At 36.0% G+C, this 13,185-nt stretch overlaps 3 protein-coding genes across 4 annotated transcripts in view; 2 read left to right on the forward strand and 1 right to left on the reverse strand.

Moving 5' to 3' along the window:
* LOC107713923 (elongation of very long chain fatty acids protein 4-like) overlaps nt 1-5,663 on the reverse strand; it is a 9,058-nt gene extending 3,395 nt beyond the window's left edge. Inside the window, exons 1-4 of the mRNA XM_016519589.1 lie at nt 5,444-5,663; nt 4,678-4,768; nt 2,312-2,499; nt 1,121-1,201 (exon numbers count right to left, since the gene is read on the reverse strand). Of these exons, the coding sequence (XP_016375075.1) occupies nt 1,121-1,201; nt 2,312-2,499; nt 4,678-4,744 (336 nt within the window). The 5' untranslated portion in view covers nt 4,745-4,768; nt 5,444-5,663. The remainder of the gene's footprint in view (nt 1-1,120; nt 1,202-2,311; nt 2,500-4,677; nt 4,769-5,443) is intronic.
* A 1,180-nt stretch (nt 5,664-6,843) lies between these two features.
* On the forward strand, nt 6,844-10,368 carry LOC107713912 (dynactin subunit 3-like). Its single transcript, XM_016519561.1, has 7 exons — nt 6,844-7,041; nt 8,266-8,350; nt 8,435-8,521; nt 9,288-9,371; nt 9,501-9,559; nt 9,699-9,758; nt 9,901-10,368. The coding sequence occupies exons 1-7, from the start codon at nt 6,940-6,942 to the stop codon at nt 9,985-9,987; spliced, it is 564 nt and encodes a 187-aa protein (XP_016375047.1). The 5' UTR covers nt 6,844-6,939; the 3' UTR covers nt 9,988-10,368.
* A 966-nt stretch (nt 10,369-11,334) lies between these two features.
* LOC107713924 (dual specificity protein kinase Ttk-like) overlaps nt 11,335-13,185 on the forward strand; it is a 14,764-nt gene continuing 12,913 nt past the window's right edge. For both annotated transcript variants that reach the window (XM_016519590.1, XM_016519591.1), the window contains exons 1-3: nt 11,335-11,423; nt 11,987-12,083; nt 12,404-12,626. In XM_016519590.1, coding sequence (XP_016375076.1) covers nt 11,996-12,083; nt 12,404-12,626 — 311 coding nt within the window. In that variant the 5' untranslated portion in view covers nt 11,335-11,423; nt 11,987-11,995. The remainder of the gene's footprint in view (nt 11,424-11,986; nt 12,084-12,403; nt 12,627-13,185) is intronic.

Consider the following 13,185-nt stretch of genomic DNA (forward strand, 5'->3'; position numbering starts at 1 on the left):
TAGGTCAAGATTATATATATATATATATATATATATATATATATATACACACACACACTTAATTTCACAATAAATAAAGGCTAAATTAACTATAATATGGAAGTAGAATTTTCACTTGAAATAAATCTTATTGTATGATTTAGTTAACTTACTATAAATAAAGACAACTATGAAACACCTTAACAGTTTATTTTGATGTCTTTTTAAAATATGCATCATATTTTCTGTTATATACTAACAAAGCAATAACAATAATAAATCAATAAAAGCCACAATATTTTTTTCTATGGGGAGTGATATTTGCTATTAGACAAGGTTTGAACTGAAAAACACGATTTTCAATTAGACTGATATAAAAATGCACTTTAAAGCGGTCATGAGCTGCATTTATTATTGTTATTTTTGTATTCTTTCATAATGTTTCCTGTGGTGCACTTATAATGTTAGTATGATTTTTCCATCAAAAATGGCCAAATAAATAAATAAATGAAAGCTGTTTTTGGACTAATGAGGAGGTTTTGAGCTTTGAAACTTACAGGATGTTTTTATAGCAAAATGACGTATAACATGTCAAAAGATCAAGGTTAACTAGATTTCTCAAGTTATGACCCCTTTAAATAAATGACACAGTCATTTGACTTTTTTCAGCGCATATGGCTAAAGATTCAGCTGTTTTCAATTATCTGTGTCCTCACGCAATTATGACTTAATATTTGCACATTGAAAATCATAGCTGGGCAAAATCTGAATTTAAGAACTGGCTCCCTCTCAGTTCATGAATGTGTTTAAATGGTCACAGGATGATGAATCGGAATGACAGCAAGAAACGATGTGCTATCAAACTAAAAAAAAAGAATTAGGCTGCATAAAAAATCAAAAATGTAACGTATCCTTCAAATTACAATTCTGCATCCTAATTCACCTCAAATTCAGTTCAGTGGTGCTCCGTCTAGCTGTAATGAATCCACGAGTATGTGAGTGTGAAAGCCAGATGGTGTGTGTGAGTGTGTTAATGCGACGTCACAGAGTGAAACCCAACTCCCCAGTTTTCCCGCTTCAATAACACACTTTGGGCGAGTAAGCGGAGAGCAGAATTCCTGTCTGTGATCAGCACACTCACCCTCACTTCATTGGGATCGTCTGAGTAGTCCACAGGCTGGCAGATGTAGCTGTAGTTGGCCGCTCGTGCTGCGAGGAAGAGCTGAAATACAAAGAGACGCTTGGACTATTCTATATGGTTGGTATAAAGGACAATTCCTCATCATTAGCTTCTTCATCTTATGCATAAAACAGACAGCAACTCTAGCAAGGTTACCATCACTAATGAAATCCACTGCCGTATGAAAAGACAAAGACTATCACTGAAAAAAGATGTACTGTATGTTGAAGGAATGGTTCACCAAAAAATGAAAATTTGCTGACAATGTCCTCACTCTCAGGTCATCCGAGATTAGGATGAGTTTGTTTCTAATTATTTAGACAAGATTACTTTTTCACTGGAAGAAGTGTTATTATGAAGTATGGACTTGTATTTATCAATAGTTTACAGTAAAAATGTCTTGATGGATTTGTTTCTTACAAACACTCAGCTTTTGTCTTCTCCAGATGTGAACTGATGGACTGGAGTGCTGTGGATTACTTGTGGATTATTGTGATGTTTTTATCAGCTGTTTGGACTCTCATTCTGACGGCACCCATTCACTGCAGAGCATCCATTGCTGAGACACTGATGCAATGCTACATTTCTACAAATATCCAAACTCATCTACATGTTGGAAGGATGAATACATTTTCAGCAAATTATCATTTTTGGGTGAGCTACTCCTTTAATAAAAAAAAAAAGTGACTTTTCAAAAGAATGAGCAAGAAACCATGAATGTGCATTACAATAAAAAGTAAGATTAAATCAGAAAATGACTGTATTTTTTCTCATTTCAATCTATGTTGGCTGGTCTGACTTCATTCATTTCTCAATTCTGACTTCTGCCCTGTTGGGGGGGGGGTCAGAGCACTTTGGGGGGATTAACTGGTTTTATTTTTATTATTCAATACTGTTGAATCAATCAAAATACATTAATTCATACCACCAAAAGTACTTTCTACGGGTGAAACCAGGTAGAAATATTTCTTTAAAGAAATGATTGCAGGTTATCACTTATCGCTGTGCACTGAAATATAATAAGTCTAAATTATCGTTTTCAAAAACGATAAAAGAAATAACCTAAATATTTATATGAACTATAAAAACTAAGAAAACCAAAGCTGACATGTAAAAATACAAGATCTAGTGCCATTTTCTGGGCGGGCTCACCTCTTTGAATATGAAGAAGTTAAGGATGACCATGCTGAAGTTGTAGACGATGAGGGTCTTCCTCAGCTGGAAGGGCTCTCGGCCCTGCATGTACTTGGGCCCCAGCCAGAGAAACAGCAGGTACGAGGAGCTGATAGCCAGCGTGGGGAGCGGAGAGTCCGTCAACGGCCATTTCTGCACACGCTTGTCTACACACACACATCAAACCCCATCATCACGCTTTCATCTGGCATCTACAAATGCACCTTAATTGCACTGGCTTCAGTATTTCCTGGCAAAACATTTTAGATTATTTTTTTCAAGTGAGCATAAAACAACACAGTTCTTGTGCAATTTACAGCACAAGTTAATTTTTCAAATGAATAAAATGCATAACTTTTCTATGTGTTTACAGAGAAATACAAAAATGCCACCCTTTTCTCGTGATGGAAGGAATAGGGGAGCGTTTAAGTTCACAAGCATTGCTTTTCAACCCATCCTAAAGGACGATAACTATAATGATAACCTTAACTGTAAAGTTTTAATAATCTTTCGAATTCTATGTAAATACTAAAATTAACATCAGAACTAAAACAGTAACAACACAGAAGAGCGATATCGGAGGAATAATTTTTTTAATTTTTTATTTTTTGTCCAGTTGAAGAATGATAAAAACACTGACAGCCAATCAGAATCCATCCTGCTTTAATAAAGCAATAAGCCCCGTGAAGCCGTGGTTTACAGTGAATTTAAAACAGCTAAGGGGCGTTGTTGGGAACGACGCGAAGCGGACGCTTAGCTGTTATAAATTCACTGTAAACCACGGCTTCACGGGGCTTATTGCTTTTATAAAACGGTTATTCCATACACGTAGTAAGGTTTCACAGAATAAAACAGAGCAAATAAAGTGTAATGATATTAATAAAAACAGTATTCTTCCACCAAACAATGTAGTTCCAACAAAGTGGTTGCCGAGCAACACACAGAAGTAAACAAAGGTGTGTGTTTGTAGAGTAATTTACAACAGCTTCGAACGCGGCTCAGCCAATCAGAATCAAGCACCGGAACTCTCCGTTTTATAAAGAGCTTTAAATGCGTCAGACAACAAAACTGCAGCATACGCTTATAATAAACAGAACGTTATCATCTGTTGGCTTGGACGCTAATATAGTTATCATTATGAGTTTATTTGACATAAGAAGAAGCAATACAGCTGCATCTTTACATCTTCTGTGTCAAGGATAACAAAATAAAGTTGCTTTAACTTATTTCCATTGTGGTCCTTGATTTTAGAAATGATGATGGGTTTGTTTGCATGCATCTCCACACTAGTTCACGAAATTCACACAAAATAAAATAACTTCACAATTATGCACATACACACAACCAAAATGAAAATCAATTCTATTTAGACAACCTATCTAAAAACAGCTTCTTCAGTCTTATAATAAAACCAACACTGAATATATATAGTTTTTGTTATCATCCTCAGTGTGAACCTGCCTCAAGACTTGGATTTTAAAAGCAGTAAAGAATTCAAAAATGTATTTGTTGGCTTTACATAATAATTAAAAATAAATAAATATTAACTGAAAAAAGACACTTTTGTCCAAATAGAGCATAAACAGCAACCAGATATTAGTCACACTTTAACTATTAACTACAACTTTTGCCTAAATAAACTCCTAATTATTGTGTATTACTGTAATAGTAGGTAGTTGCTAAGTTTAGGTATTGGGTTTAAAGATTAAACGATCTATGGTCATGCAGAATAAAGGGTCATGAAAACACATTTTTTGAGATGTTAACATATATGAACAGGTTGCACATCAGTGAAAACAACAATAGCACTCATTATGTGTATTATTAAGTGAAAAGTGGTTATTTTTCAATTTTTTGGAGCCATTTTGTTCTTCATGTTCTAATAGCAAAGTTGAACCAACGTCACGAAAAGTGCTTTATAAACAGCCAATATGCTAGTAATATACGTGCTAATAAACAACTAGTTAAACTAAAGTGTTACCGAACTATTTCGGGCTCCTCAATGAACCGGTCATTAAACAGTTTGTAAAAGAAACATCTTTGTTTCTTAGTGTGAAGAACATTTCAATCATCTAAAGAACCTTTTTCCACTAATAAAGAACGTTTGGTGGAATGGAGAGGTTCTTCGTGGAGCCATCAATGATAATAACGATAATGGCCAGCGTTGCATAGTTTCAAACATCTATATTCGTTTGAATCAGAGAATCTGCTCTTGTTCACCAAAAGCGAAGCCTGCAGTCTCTGTCTCATGGGGAAATCGAATAAATCTAATAACTCTTCTGCTCCCGGCTTTACTTAATCAGAGCGCTGCGTTGATATCAGGTCACAGGGTCAAGAGCGGTTACCTGCGATGGTGAGACTCCATTTGTAGAATTCGACTGTGTCCTTGATTATATGCTTTATAATATCCATCGCTGAGACTCAAATCCTAATTGTCTGAGAAGAAGAGAGATAAGAGGTCAAAAGATGGTGGAAAGCCATGTGGTGATGCTGCTAAAAAATGCTGGGTTAAATACAACCCAGTGCTGGGTAAAATAGGGACAAACCCAGCAATTGGGCTGTTTTGACCCGCTGGGTCAAAACAGCCCAATTGCTGGGTTTGTCCCTATTTTACCCAGCACTGGGTTGTATTTAACCCAGCATTTTTTAGAGTGTGCAATAGCATGATGGTGGGGTTGTTTGGGGAAGGGTTATTATTATGATTGATAGGGGAGCTGGGGGTGTAATTCAGCACAAATCTGCTCAACAACATCTGAATTATAATGGAAATCGACATATTATTGATGAAAGGGATGCACTTGCATCAATAGAAGTACATGAAAGATTCGGTCAGATATGTCGTTGAATATCAAAAGGCATACACTGGCAGACCCCCATCACAGCCTCTCCCAAACCCACCGTTAGAAGAGCCAAGAAGGCTTTTTGACGCCAGGTTACAAGAGATGCGATGCAACAATCAGGGATCAATCGCGCAAAAGACGCCAAATATCCCTGCGCTTAGAGCCTCTCCTCTCGTATACCCCTAAAACACACAGCATCCAGCCAGTATCATAGATTTAGCGTTAATTAAACTGACATGTAGCGTCGTCACAACGATGACTCCGTGCTTACCGTAGCGCGATTCAACCCCGTTTCTAATGACATTCAGCTCAAGGTCGCGCGATCCCGTTATTCCCTATTACAGGAAAACACCTTCGTCCCAGATTGAGCCGGATCCGCTTAAAGGCCCGATGCTGAAGCAGACGGTAATAAACCCATCCGTGTATGGAGCATCCTAGAGGGTCACTGGCATCACTGCGGCTGTCGGGTCGCTCCCCTCGACTCAGCTCTACTGCGCATGCGCCAGAACAGGTGCGTTCTTCATTCCCAAACCTTCAATCTCTGCGCTGCATCTTTTCTTGACTGTCATTCTTAAAATTATTATTATTTTATATTTTCATTATTTTTTTTTTTTGCTACTTAGCAAATACTACTTATAGGATCTAGTAGTTTGATCCTATCTTTTACATTTACATTACACTGTAAAAAATGACCATGAATTTAACGGTAAAAGACTGTAAAAATGCTACAGTAAAAACCTGTTAAATGGTTAACGGTAAATTCCCCTACTATATACGATAAAAAAGGATTGAGGAACAAATGAAAGCATTAAGACTCCAAGACTGAATCAGAATATTCAAAATTAATTTTTTTGTTTTCTTTAAGTGTCAAAATAACGTAATATGAACGTCGGGGCACATTCTGTTTGTGAAACAATAACGTAAAACACTTTCTAACATTAAGAGATATATCCAGCTGCAGACCCGCAGCACCAGCAGTTTCAGAACCGCAGCCACAGAACCGGAAGTGAGGGGCGGAGTTATTGACAACGAGAGAGCAGTCTAATGTTTTTGCTATCGTACGTTTAATAATTATCGTATACATTACGTTAAGCATTCATCTGCTAAGTACTTAATGTGTGCTTGGCTTTATTATATTATATTGAAACTTGAATTTGTTGTCCGGGAGTTATTTTTGTAGGATTGTCATAACAAAATGTGCCCAAGAGTGAATTGTTCATTTGATACATTTTAATTTGAATTCATGCAAGATTGTCACGACAAAATGTGCCCAAGAATGAATTGTTCATTTTGTAAGTTTTCATGCAGGATTGTCATGACAAAATGGGCTTAATAGTGAATTGTTCATTTTATAAACTTCAATGTAATTATTGTGTACATTTTGATTGTAGGCAATATAGCAATATACATTTGTTTATAGGCGGCGCTACTCTGTTAAAAAATGTAAGCTCCGCCCCTCACTTCCGGTTCTGTGGCTGCGGTTCTGAAACTGCTGGTGCTGCGGGTCTGCAGCTGGATACTATTGAACATTAAAACCAGTCTGAGCATCCAGTGTCAGAAGGACTTGAATTTGATATGTGATGATCTCTGCTCAAGTTTAAAATATTTCACCTTTTTAGACGGTGTTTACAAAGCTGTCAGAGAATATAATAACTGTTGGTTGAGCTGGAGGACCGTGGCGGTGGCATCGTGACGCGCAGAAGAAGACGCTCTCCGAGGCGTCATTTCCGGTTTAGAGAAGAGCCACTGGACAACAACAACAAAAAAATGGAAGGGAAAAACAATGTAGATGACCTGGACGCTCGCCTTCAACTTCTCGAAAAACGCGTTCATGGCGAAAGAGGAGGAAAAACCAATAAGCCTGTGAAGGTGATTCGCCTCAGAAACGCGTAAAACCCTCTGAGCGCTCTCTCTCTCTGTATGTATGTGTGTGTGTGTGTGTGTATATATGTGTGTGTCTGTGTCTGTGTGTCTCTCTCTCTCTCTCTCTGTGTGTGTGGGTTTATTGATGTTGATTTGACAGATGATATTTAGATCATAATATCAGGCAGTGTCGCTGATGTTCTTATAAGCAAAAACGTTAGTTGTGTCAGAAGCTGCATAGTGAGCGCTGTTCACACCGTGGGCGTGGCAGCAGGACTCGTGACACATAAACGGTGGATTCCTCTGTCAACTAGTTAGTACACTGACTAGTGCACACTACACGTCTTTGAGTTCCTTTAAAAGCGCTCTATCAATCAAATGTATTCGTACATACACGTGCAGTTCGCATGACATGTAATTTTGTCCTCCCAAGAAAAACACTGTCACCAGTTATTGAGTGGTTCAAAACAAGACATTTGCAAACTTGTAAACTGAATTTAATTAAATTGTAATTGTAAAGATTGTAGTAAATTTGAGTACTTACAGTGTGAACGAATGCCCGATGGAAACAACTGGTCTAAATAGAATCACTAACATAAATAGAATACTTGCTATTGCTAATTATAAATGACATAAATACATTATTTAATTATGAATTACAAAATAATCATAAATGCATGCACAATCATTTTCATCATTTTTGTGCATAAAAGTAACAGTTGATTACAAGTGGTCTACTCAGTAATGATCAGACTTATCCTTTTTCGTAGTGCTGTCAAACGATTAATCGCGATTAATCGCATACAAAATAAAAGTTTTGGTTTGCATAATATATGTGTGTGTTCTGTGTATATTTATTATGTATATATAAATACACACATGCAGTATATATTTTCAAAATATTTACATGTTTATGTTTATATTCGCAAAATTTATATTATAAATAAATATATTTAATATATAAACAACATATTTTTCTGAAATATATACATGCATGTGTGTGTATTTATATATTTATATATATATATATATATATACATAATAAATATAAACAGCATAGATGCATATATTATGTAAACAAAAACGTTTACTTTGGATGCGATTAATCGCGATTAACATCGATTAACGCGTTTGACAGCGCTACTTGTTTTGTATAACCAAAATCTTTATGTTAGCTTAGCAGTGTGTGCGTGTTTTGCTGGATTTCTAATCTGTCTTTCCTTCCTTCAGTGTGCTGAATCACTCACAAGGATCAGTGCTGCTCTGGCAAACACCGCAAACAAGAGAGAGCGTGTCAGGATCCTTCACAAGAAAAGTGAGAACCTCTCAGTCAACATCTGTAATCAAAATACTGTTGATGTTTTAATATGTTTCACCATCATTGCGTCTTTTCTGTCAGTTGAAGATTTGCTGAAGTATTTGGACCCCCAGTTCACAGACTTCATTGCTGTGCCAGATGCAATGAAACTAGAGTTCATTCTAGCAGGTTAGTGCTCTGATTTTCACATGTGTCGACACTGATCAAATCAGTCCTTAAGATCAAACACTGACATTTAATAAAAGTACTATAAACTGCATAGGCCCAACAGTATTTATTTATTAGTATTTATTTATATAGTTATTAACATGACATAGGATGAAAAAGTGTTTTGATTTTCATTTGCATCATGCACTCAGTCCAGTACTATAAACTGCATAGGCCCAACAGTATGCATAGTTATTAACATGACATAGGATGAAAAAGTGTTTTGATTTTCATTTGCATCATGCACTCAGTCTGCAATAATCCACTGCACAAAACATGTTATATTTGGCACAAACCATCATTGCAGGTGAACCTTTATTTAGTCTGAATTGTATTTTTATGTTTTATTTTTTGACCTCGTGTAGTTTTGTTCATGGTTTGTAAGAATAAGATCAAACGCTGGCAAGTAACCGATGAATCTGCACAAAAATACAATTGCAGACTGCACTTTGTCTTGCAATTGCAAGTTATAAACTAATTGTGAGTTTACATTTCACAGTTCAGTTCACAATTCACAATGTTTTTGTTTCTGTCAGTCTAAAAAAAGTATTCTGACTTAAGAATTGTGAGATAAATAGTCAAACATATCAGAAAAAAAGCTTCATGCTGCATGCAACCCATTATTTTTATTTATTTATTATCACCAGTTGAGAACCACTAAAGCATATCATATTTTTGAATGGACTGATCTAAACAGTGCATAAAGCTCCTCATTCTTTATCTACAGAGGAAGAGTTTTTGCGATCTCAGGCCACATTATTGGAGCAGGTGCACAATCTGCAGCCTCTTCTGGACAGCAACCACATTAAAGGTTGCTAAATATTTGTCAAATATGTAAATGAGCCTTTTCTTTAAGTATGACTACAGTTATCTGGTCGTATTTATAACAACACTGTTTTTTCCCCTTTAAAATATTTCCCCTCACATCATGGTATCACAGCGGTTCCAGAGCTGACCACTAAAGTGCAGCGATTGTCACAAATTCACATTCGACAGCAGGTAACAAAAAATAGAGGTTTTTATTGCTAAAAAAAAAAAAATCTGTATTAGCATGCTCTCATTTAATGAGAACGTGTCCTGAAGCACTCTGATTTATCTTCCTATATAAACTTGTATTAATCCTGATGGACTTCCACAGGACCAGAATGAAGAATTATCTGCTGAAGTGAAGAAGCTGTTTGAAGAATACAACAAAATGGTATCCTTGCTTGCGGTGAAAGACTCGTATTTAATTATTGCACTGCTTGCCATGTGTTGAGAACTCCCTGCAGCTAAAAACAGCACACAATGAGCTGAATTTATTCACATGAATGCCTTATTATCCTTAATGTCTTCCGCAGATGTTTCTTTTATCAAAGCAGTTTTCACAGTGGGATGAAACTCTTCGGAAGCTGGAAGGACCCAAGCAAGGCCAGCAGATAGACTAGGATGCTAAATCTTAGATTTGTCAAATGTTGCATTTTTCGCACTTCATCGCAGATATGATTAATAAAACAGCACTGTCATTCCTAAACATACCTTGTTTATAAGTAAGTGTTGTTTAAGGTCTTCGATCTACCATTAATCTAAATTTTGAGTCATTATGTACCAATATGGTCATCTTATTGTATCATAAGTAATTATATGCTCATTACATTTGTGTTTACAGAAACATTTCTCATTTCTTCCAACCATTCAGTAAACTCATTTTGCTTTTTAATGTATTTATTCCAGCAATTGTAAGGAATGATGTGTGTATGAGGTTGTTGTTTTTTTACCGCCTTTAGAAAAGTGTCACTACCTGAAATAATCATAAATAAAAGAAAGTGCCCCTGTATGTTGTATTTGTCTTTTATTTTTTTTATTTATATCTAGTTTTTACATTTTTATGAGTGACTGCTAAACATAACCTCCTTTTTTAACAATATTACAGCACCAATATTACTGGAGACATCTTTCAAGATTACAAGGAAACAAGTAAATGGACAATGGTGTAATATATTGAACTCTAAACACTAGATTAAGAATTGAGTCTAAGATATTTTCCACGAAAGGTAGCGGAGCTGTGCGATGGTTTAAATATTACAATGAAACAAGTAAATGGACAATGGTGTAATATATTGAACTTTAAACACTAGATTAAGAATTAAGTTAATATTTTTCCACGAAAGGTAGCGGAGCTGTGCGATGTTTTAAATAACTTGCATTTTTTGACAACACAAATTGTAATTTGCACTAAACTAAATGGATCTTTTTGTGATCCTGTTGCAGAAACTTTTTGCTTTTAAAAATGCCAAAGAAATGCTGTGTTCATTATGAACAACATTTCTACCAAGTTTTTATGGTAAACCATAAAATATGCATTTATCTTATCAGTGTTTAAAAACGACATTTAAATGGATTGACTCAAGCTCATTTAATTGTATGCATGTGGAACTCTACATAATAATAATCATAATTGTATTAAACATGCTTTATATTGTCCACATCTCATTTAAATTGAAATACAGCCTGCCATTATATCAATTCCACATAGTTGTAAATAGTTTGTTTATATCCTATCAATTCTACATATCTTTACATCAACATAGGAGGTACTGCACTACTAGTCTGAAACATTCTAGTTTATATTTTACAGGATTAATTCTATTAGTTATAATTTTAAAATATTAATTCTATACAAATCTCGACAAAAGAAGGAATGAAGAATGAAAGCAGGAAGCTGCTGGGAAGCCCCGCCCCTCAAATGCGAAGTGGTCACGTGAAATACAAATGGACCAATAGGAACGCGCGTTCATGGGGACGTCGCGGATTTTGAAACGGTTTTTCAACAAAACATTCGATTAATCCCACCGTCAAATTTGCCTGCTTACTCCGTCTCACTGTAAGTATACTGCTTTAAAATACTCTATAGCATCGTCCAAAATGCAAACTGTGCGATTTAGTGCGTCAAGATTTAGATTGGCAATAATTAAATCAAAAATACACGATTGTCAACGAGGAATTTTCGGTTGTAAAGCGAGTTTAGCCGGATGGCTAAGTTAGCAAGCATCCGGCCACGGTGGATCTGTTAGGTTAATAATCACAGCAAGTTAAACAATATTCCGTCATATGATACATTTGATGAGAGTGAAGATCTAGTTAGGTGGAGAAAGAACTAGCTCAGATGCTGAAAGGGCCCTAGACATGGATGACGAACTTTATATGTAACGTACGTTAGTGTAATATCATCAAAACAAGCTTTGAATGTTGTCCTGGCAAAGCCTGGGCCTAGTTATTTAGGTTTGTGCACTTTGAATATTTTAAGACCTATTAAGGGTTTGGTGAGACATGTTTGGAATGACAGACACATGCATGCAGACATAGACTGAACTATACTGTTATCATAGATGTCATTGCAGTACAGTAACGTAAGTGTGTTGTGTTGATGTGTCTTGTGTTGTTTAGTGTGCAGAGATGGATGAAGAAGAGAGCACAGAGCGACAGCTGCAGATCGCCATGCTGTGTCAGCGGCTGGCCAAGATGAAGAAGTTATACAATGATGGTAATAATTTCCAGATTTGGGTAATGCATACGCTCACTCATATCCCACACTTTAAAACTTGGATAAATCAGGGAATTCCAGGCCTGGGAATGTTACGGAATCTTGAAAAGTCACGAACATTCCTGTAGTTCCAATGTTTGTTGTTATGCTAGGCTCTGAAATATTAATCTTCCAGTAATCAATCTCTGAAATGTTTTTTAACAATCCTGATCCAGTAATCATGAAAGAATGCAAAAGTCAAGGCAATTCATTGGCCAAAACGAGAATCCTGGGTTGTTAGTCGAGCAGAGCAGAACATCTTTGGCTTTTCTTCCATACAGATGACACCGATTACATCAACCAGGCCATCAGCTCAAACTCACCCGACACCTGCCGGACGCTTCTGACCAATCTGGAGAGGAAAGGCAATCCTCAAACGGATCCCAGCCTGCTCACTAAACTCATCGACTGCTACACGCGTGTCTTTTCCAGCATGCCGTTGGGCAAGTACAGTCAGATTGAGAGCTACGCCAAGATGCTGGTCAGATTTGCAGAGTTAAAAGCGTAAGTCTCTGGTTCACTGGGATTTGAAATGATTTCTAACAGTCTTTCATCATTCTGGAAATTCTGTACATAATGATCTTTACAGAATAGTTCACCCTAGTTAATATTACTATTATATACTACTATTTTTTTTATCCATTATGAAATGTGACCCTGGAGCACAAAACCAGTCATAAGGGTCAATTTTTCGAAATTGAGATTTATACATCATCTGAAAGCTGAATAAATAAGCTTTCCGTTGATGTATGGTTTGTTATGATAGGACAATATTTGGCCGAGATACAACTATTTGAAAATCTGGAATCTGAGGGTGCAAAAAAATCAAAATATTGAGAAAATCGCCTTTAAAGTTGTTCAAATGAAGTTCTTAGCAATGCATATTACTAATCACAAATTAAGTTTTGATATAATTATTTGTAGAAAATTTGAAAAAATATCTTCATGGAACATGATCTTTACTTAATATCCTAATGATTTTTGGCATAAAAGAAAAATCATTTTGACCCATACAAGGTATTTTTGGCTATTGCTACAAATATACCCCAGCGACTTAAAACTG

The sequence above is a fragment of the Sinocyclocheilus rhinocerous genome, unplaced genomic scaffold (assembly GCF_001515625.1).
Source record: "Sinocyclocheilus rhinocerous isolate Xijiao unplaced genomic scaffold, SAMN03320098_v1.1 scaffold1470, whole genome shotgun sequence".
NCBI classification, from domain to species: Eukaryota; Metazoa; Chordata; class Actinopteri; order Cypriniformes; family Cyprinidae; genus Sinocyclocheilus; species Sinocyclocheilus rhinocerous.

Bases quoted from the DNA above. Each gene is read 5' to 3' on its own strand.
- LOC107713912 (XM_016519561.1), top strand. From the start codon at position 6,940: ATGGAAGGGAAAAACAATGTAGATGACCTGGACGCTCGCCTTCAACTT. The intron at 7,042-8,265 runs GTGATTCGCCTC...TCCTTCCTTCAG, and splicing joins AAACCAATAAGCCTGTGAAG to TGTGCTGAATCACTCACAAG. The intron at 9,372-9,500 runs GTTGCTAAATAT...ATGGTATCACAG, and splicing joins GGACAGCAACCACATTAAAG to CGGTTCCAGAGCTGACCACT.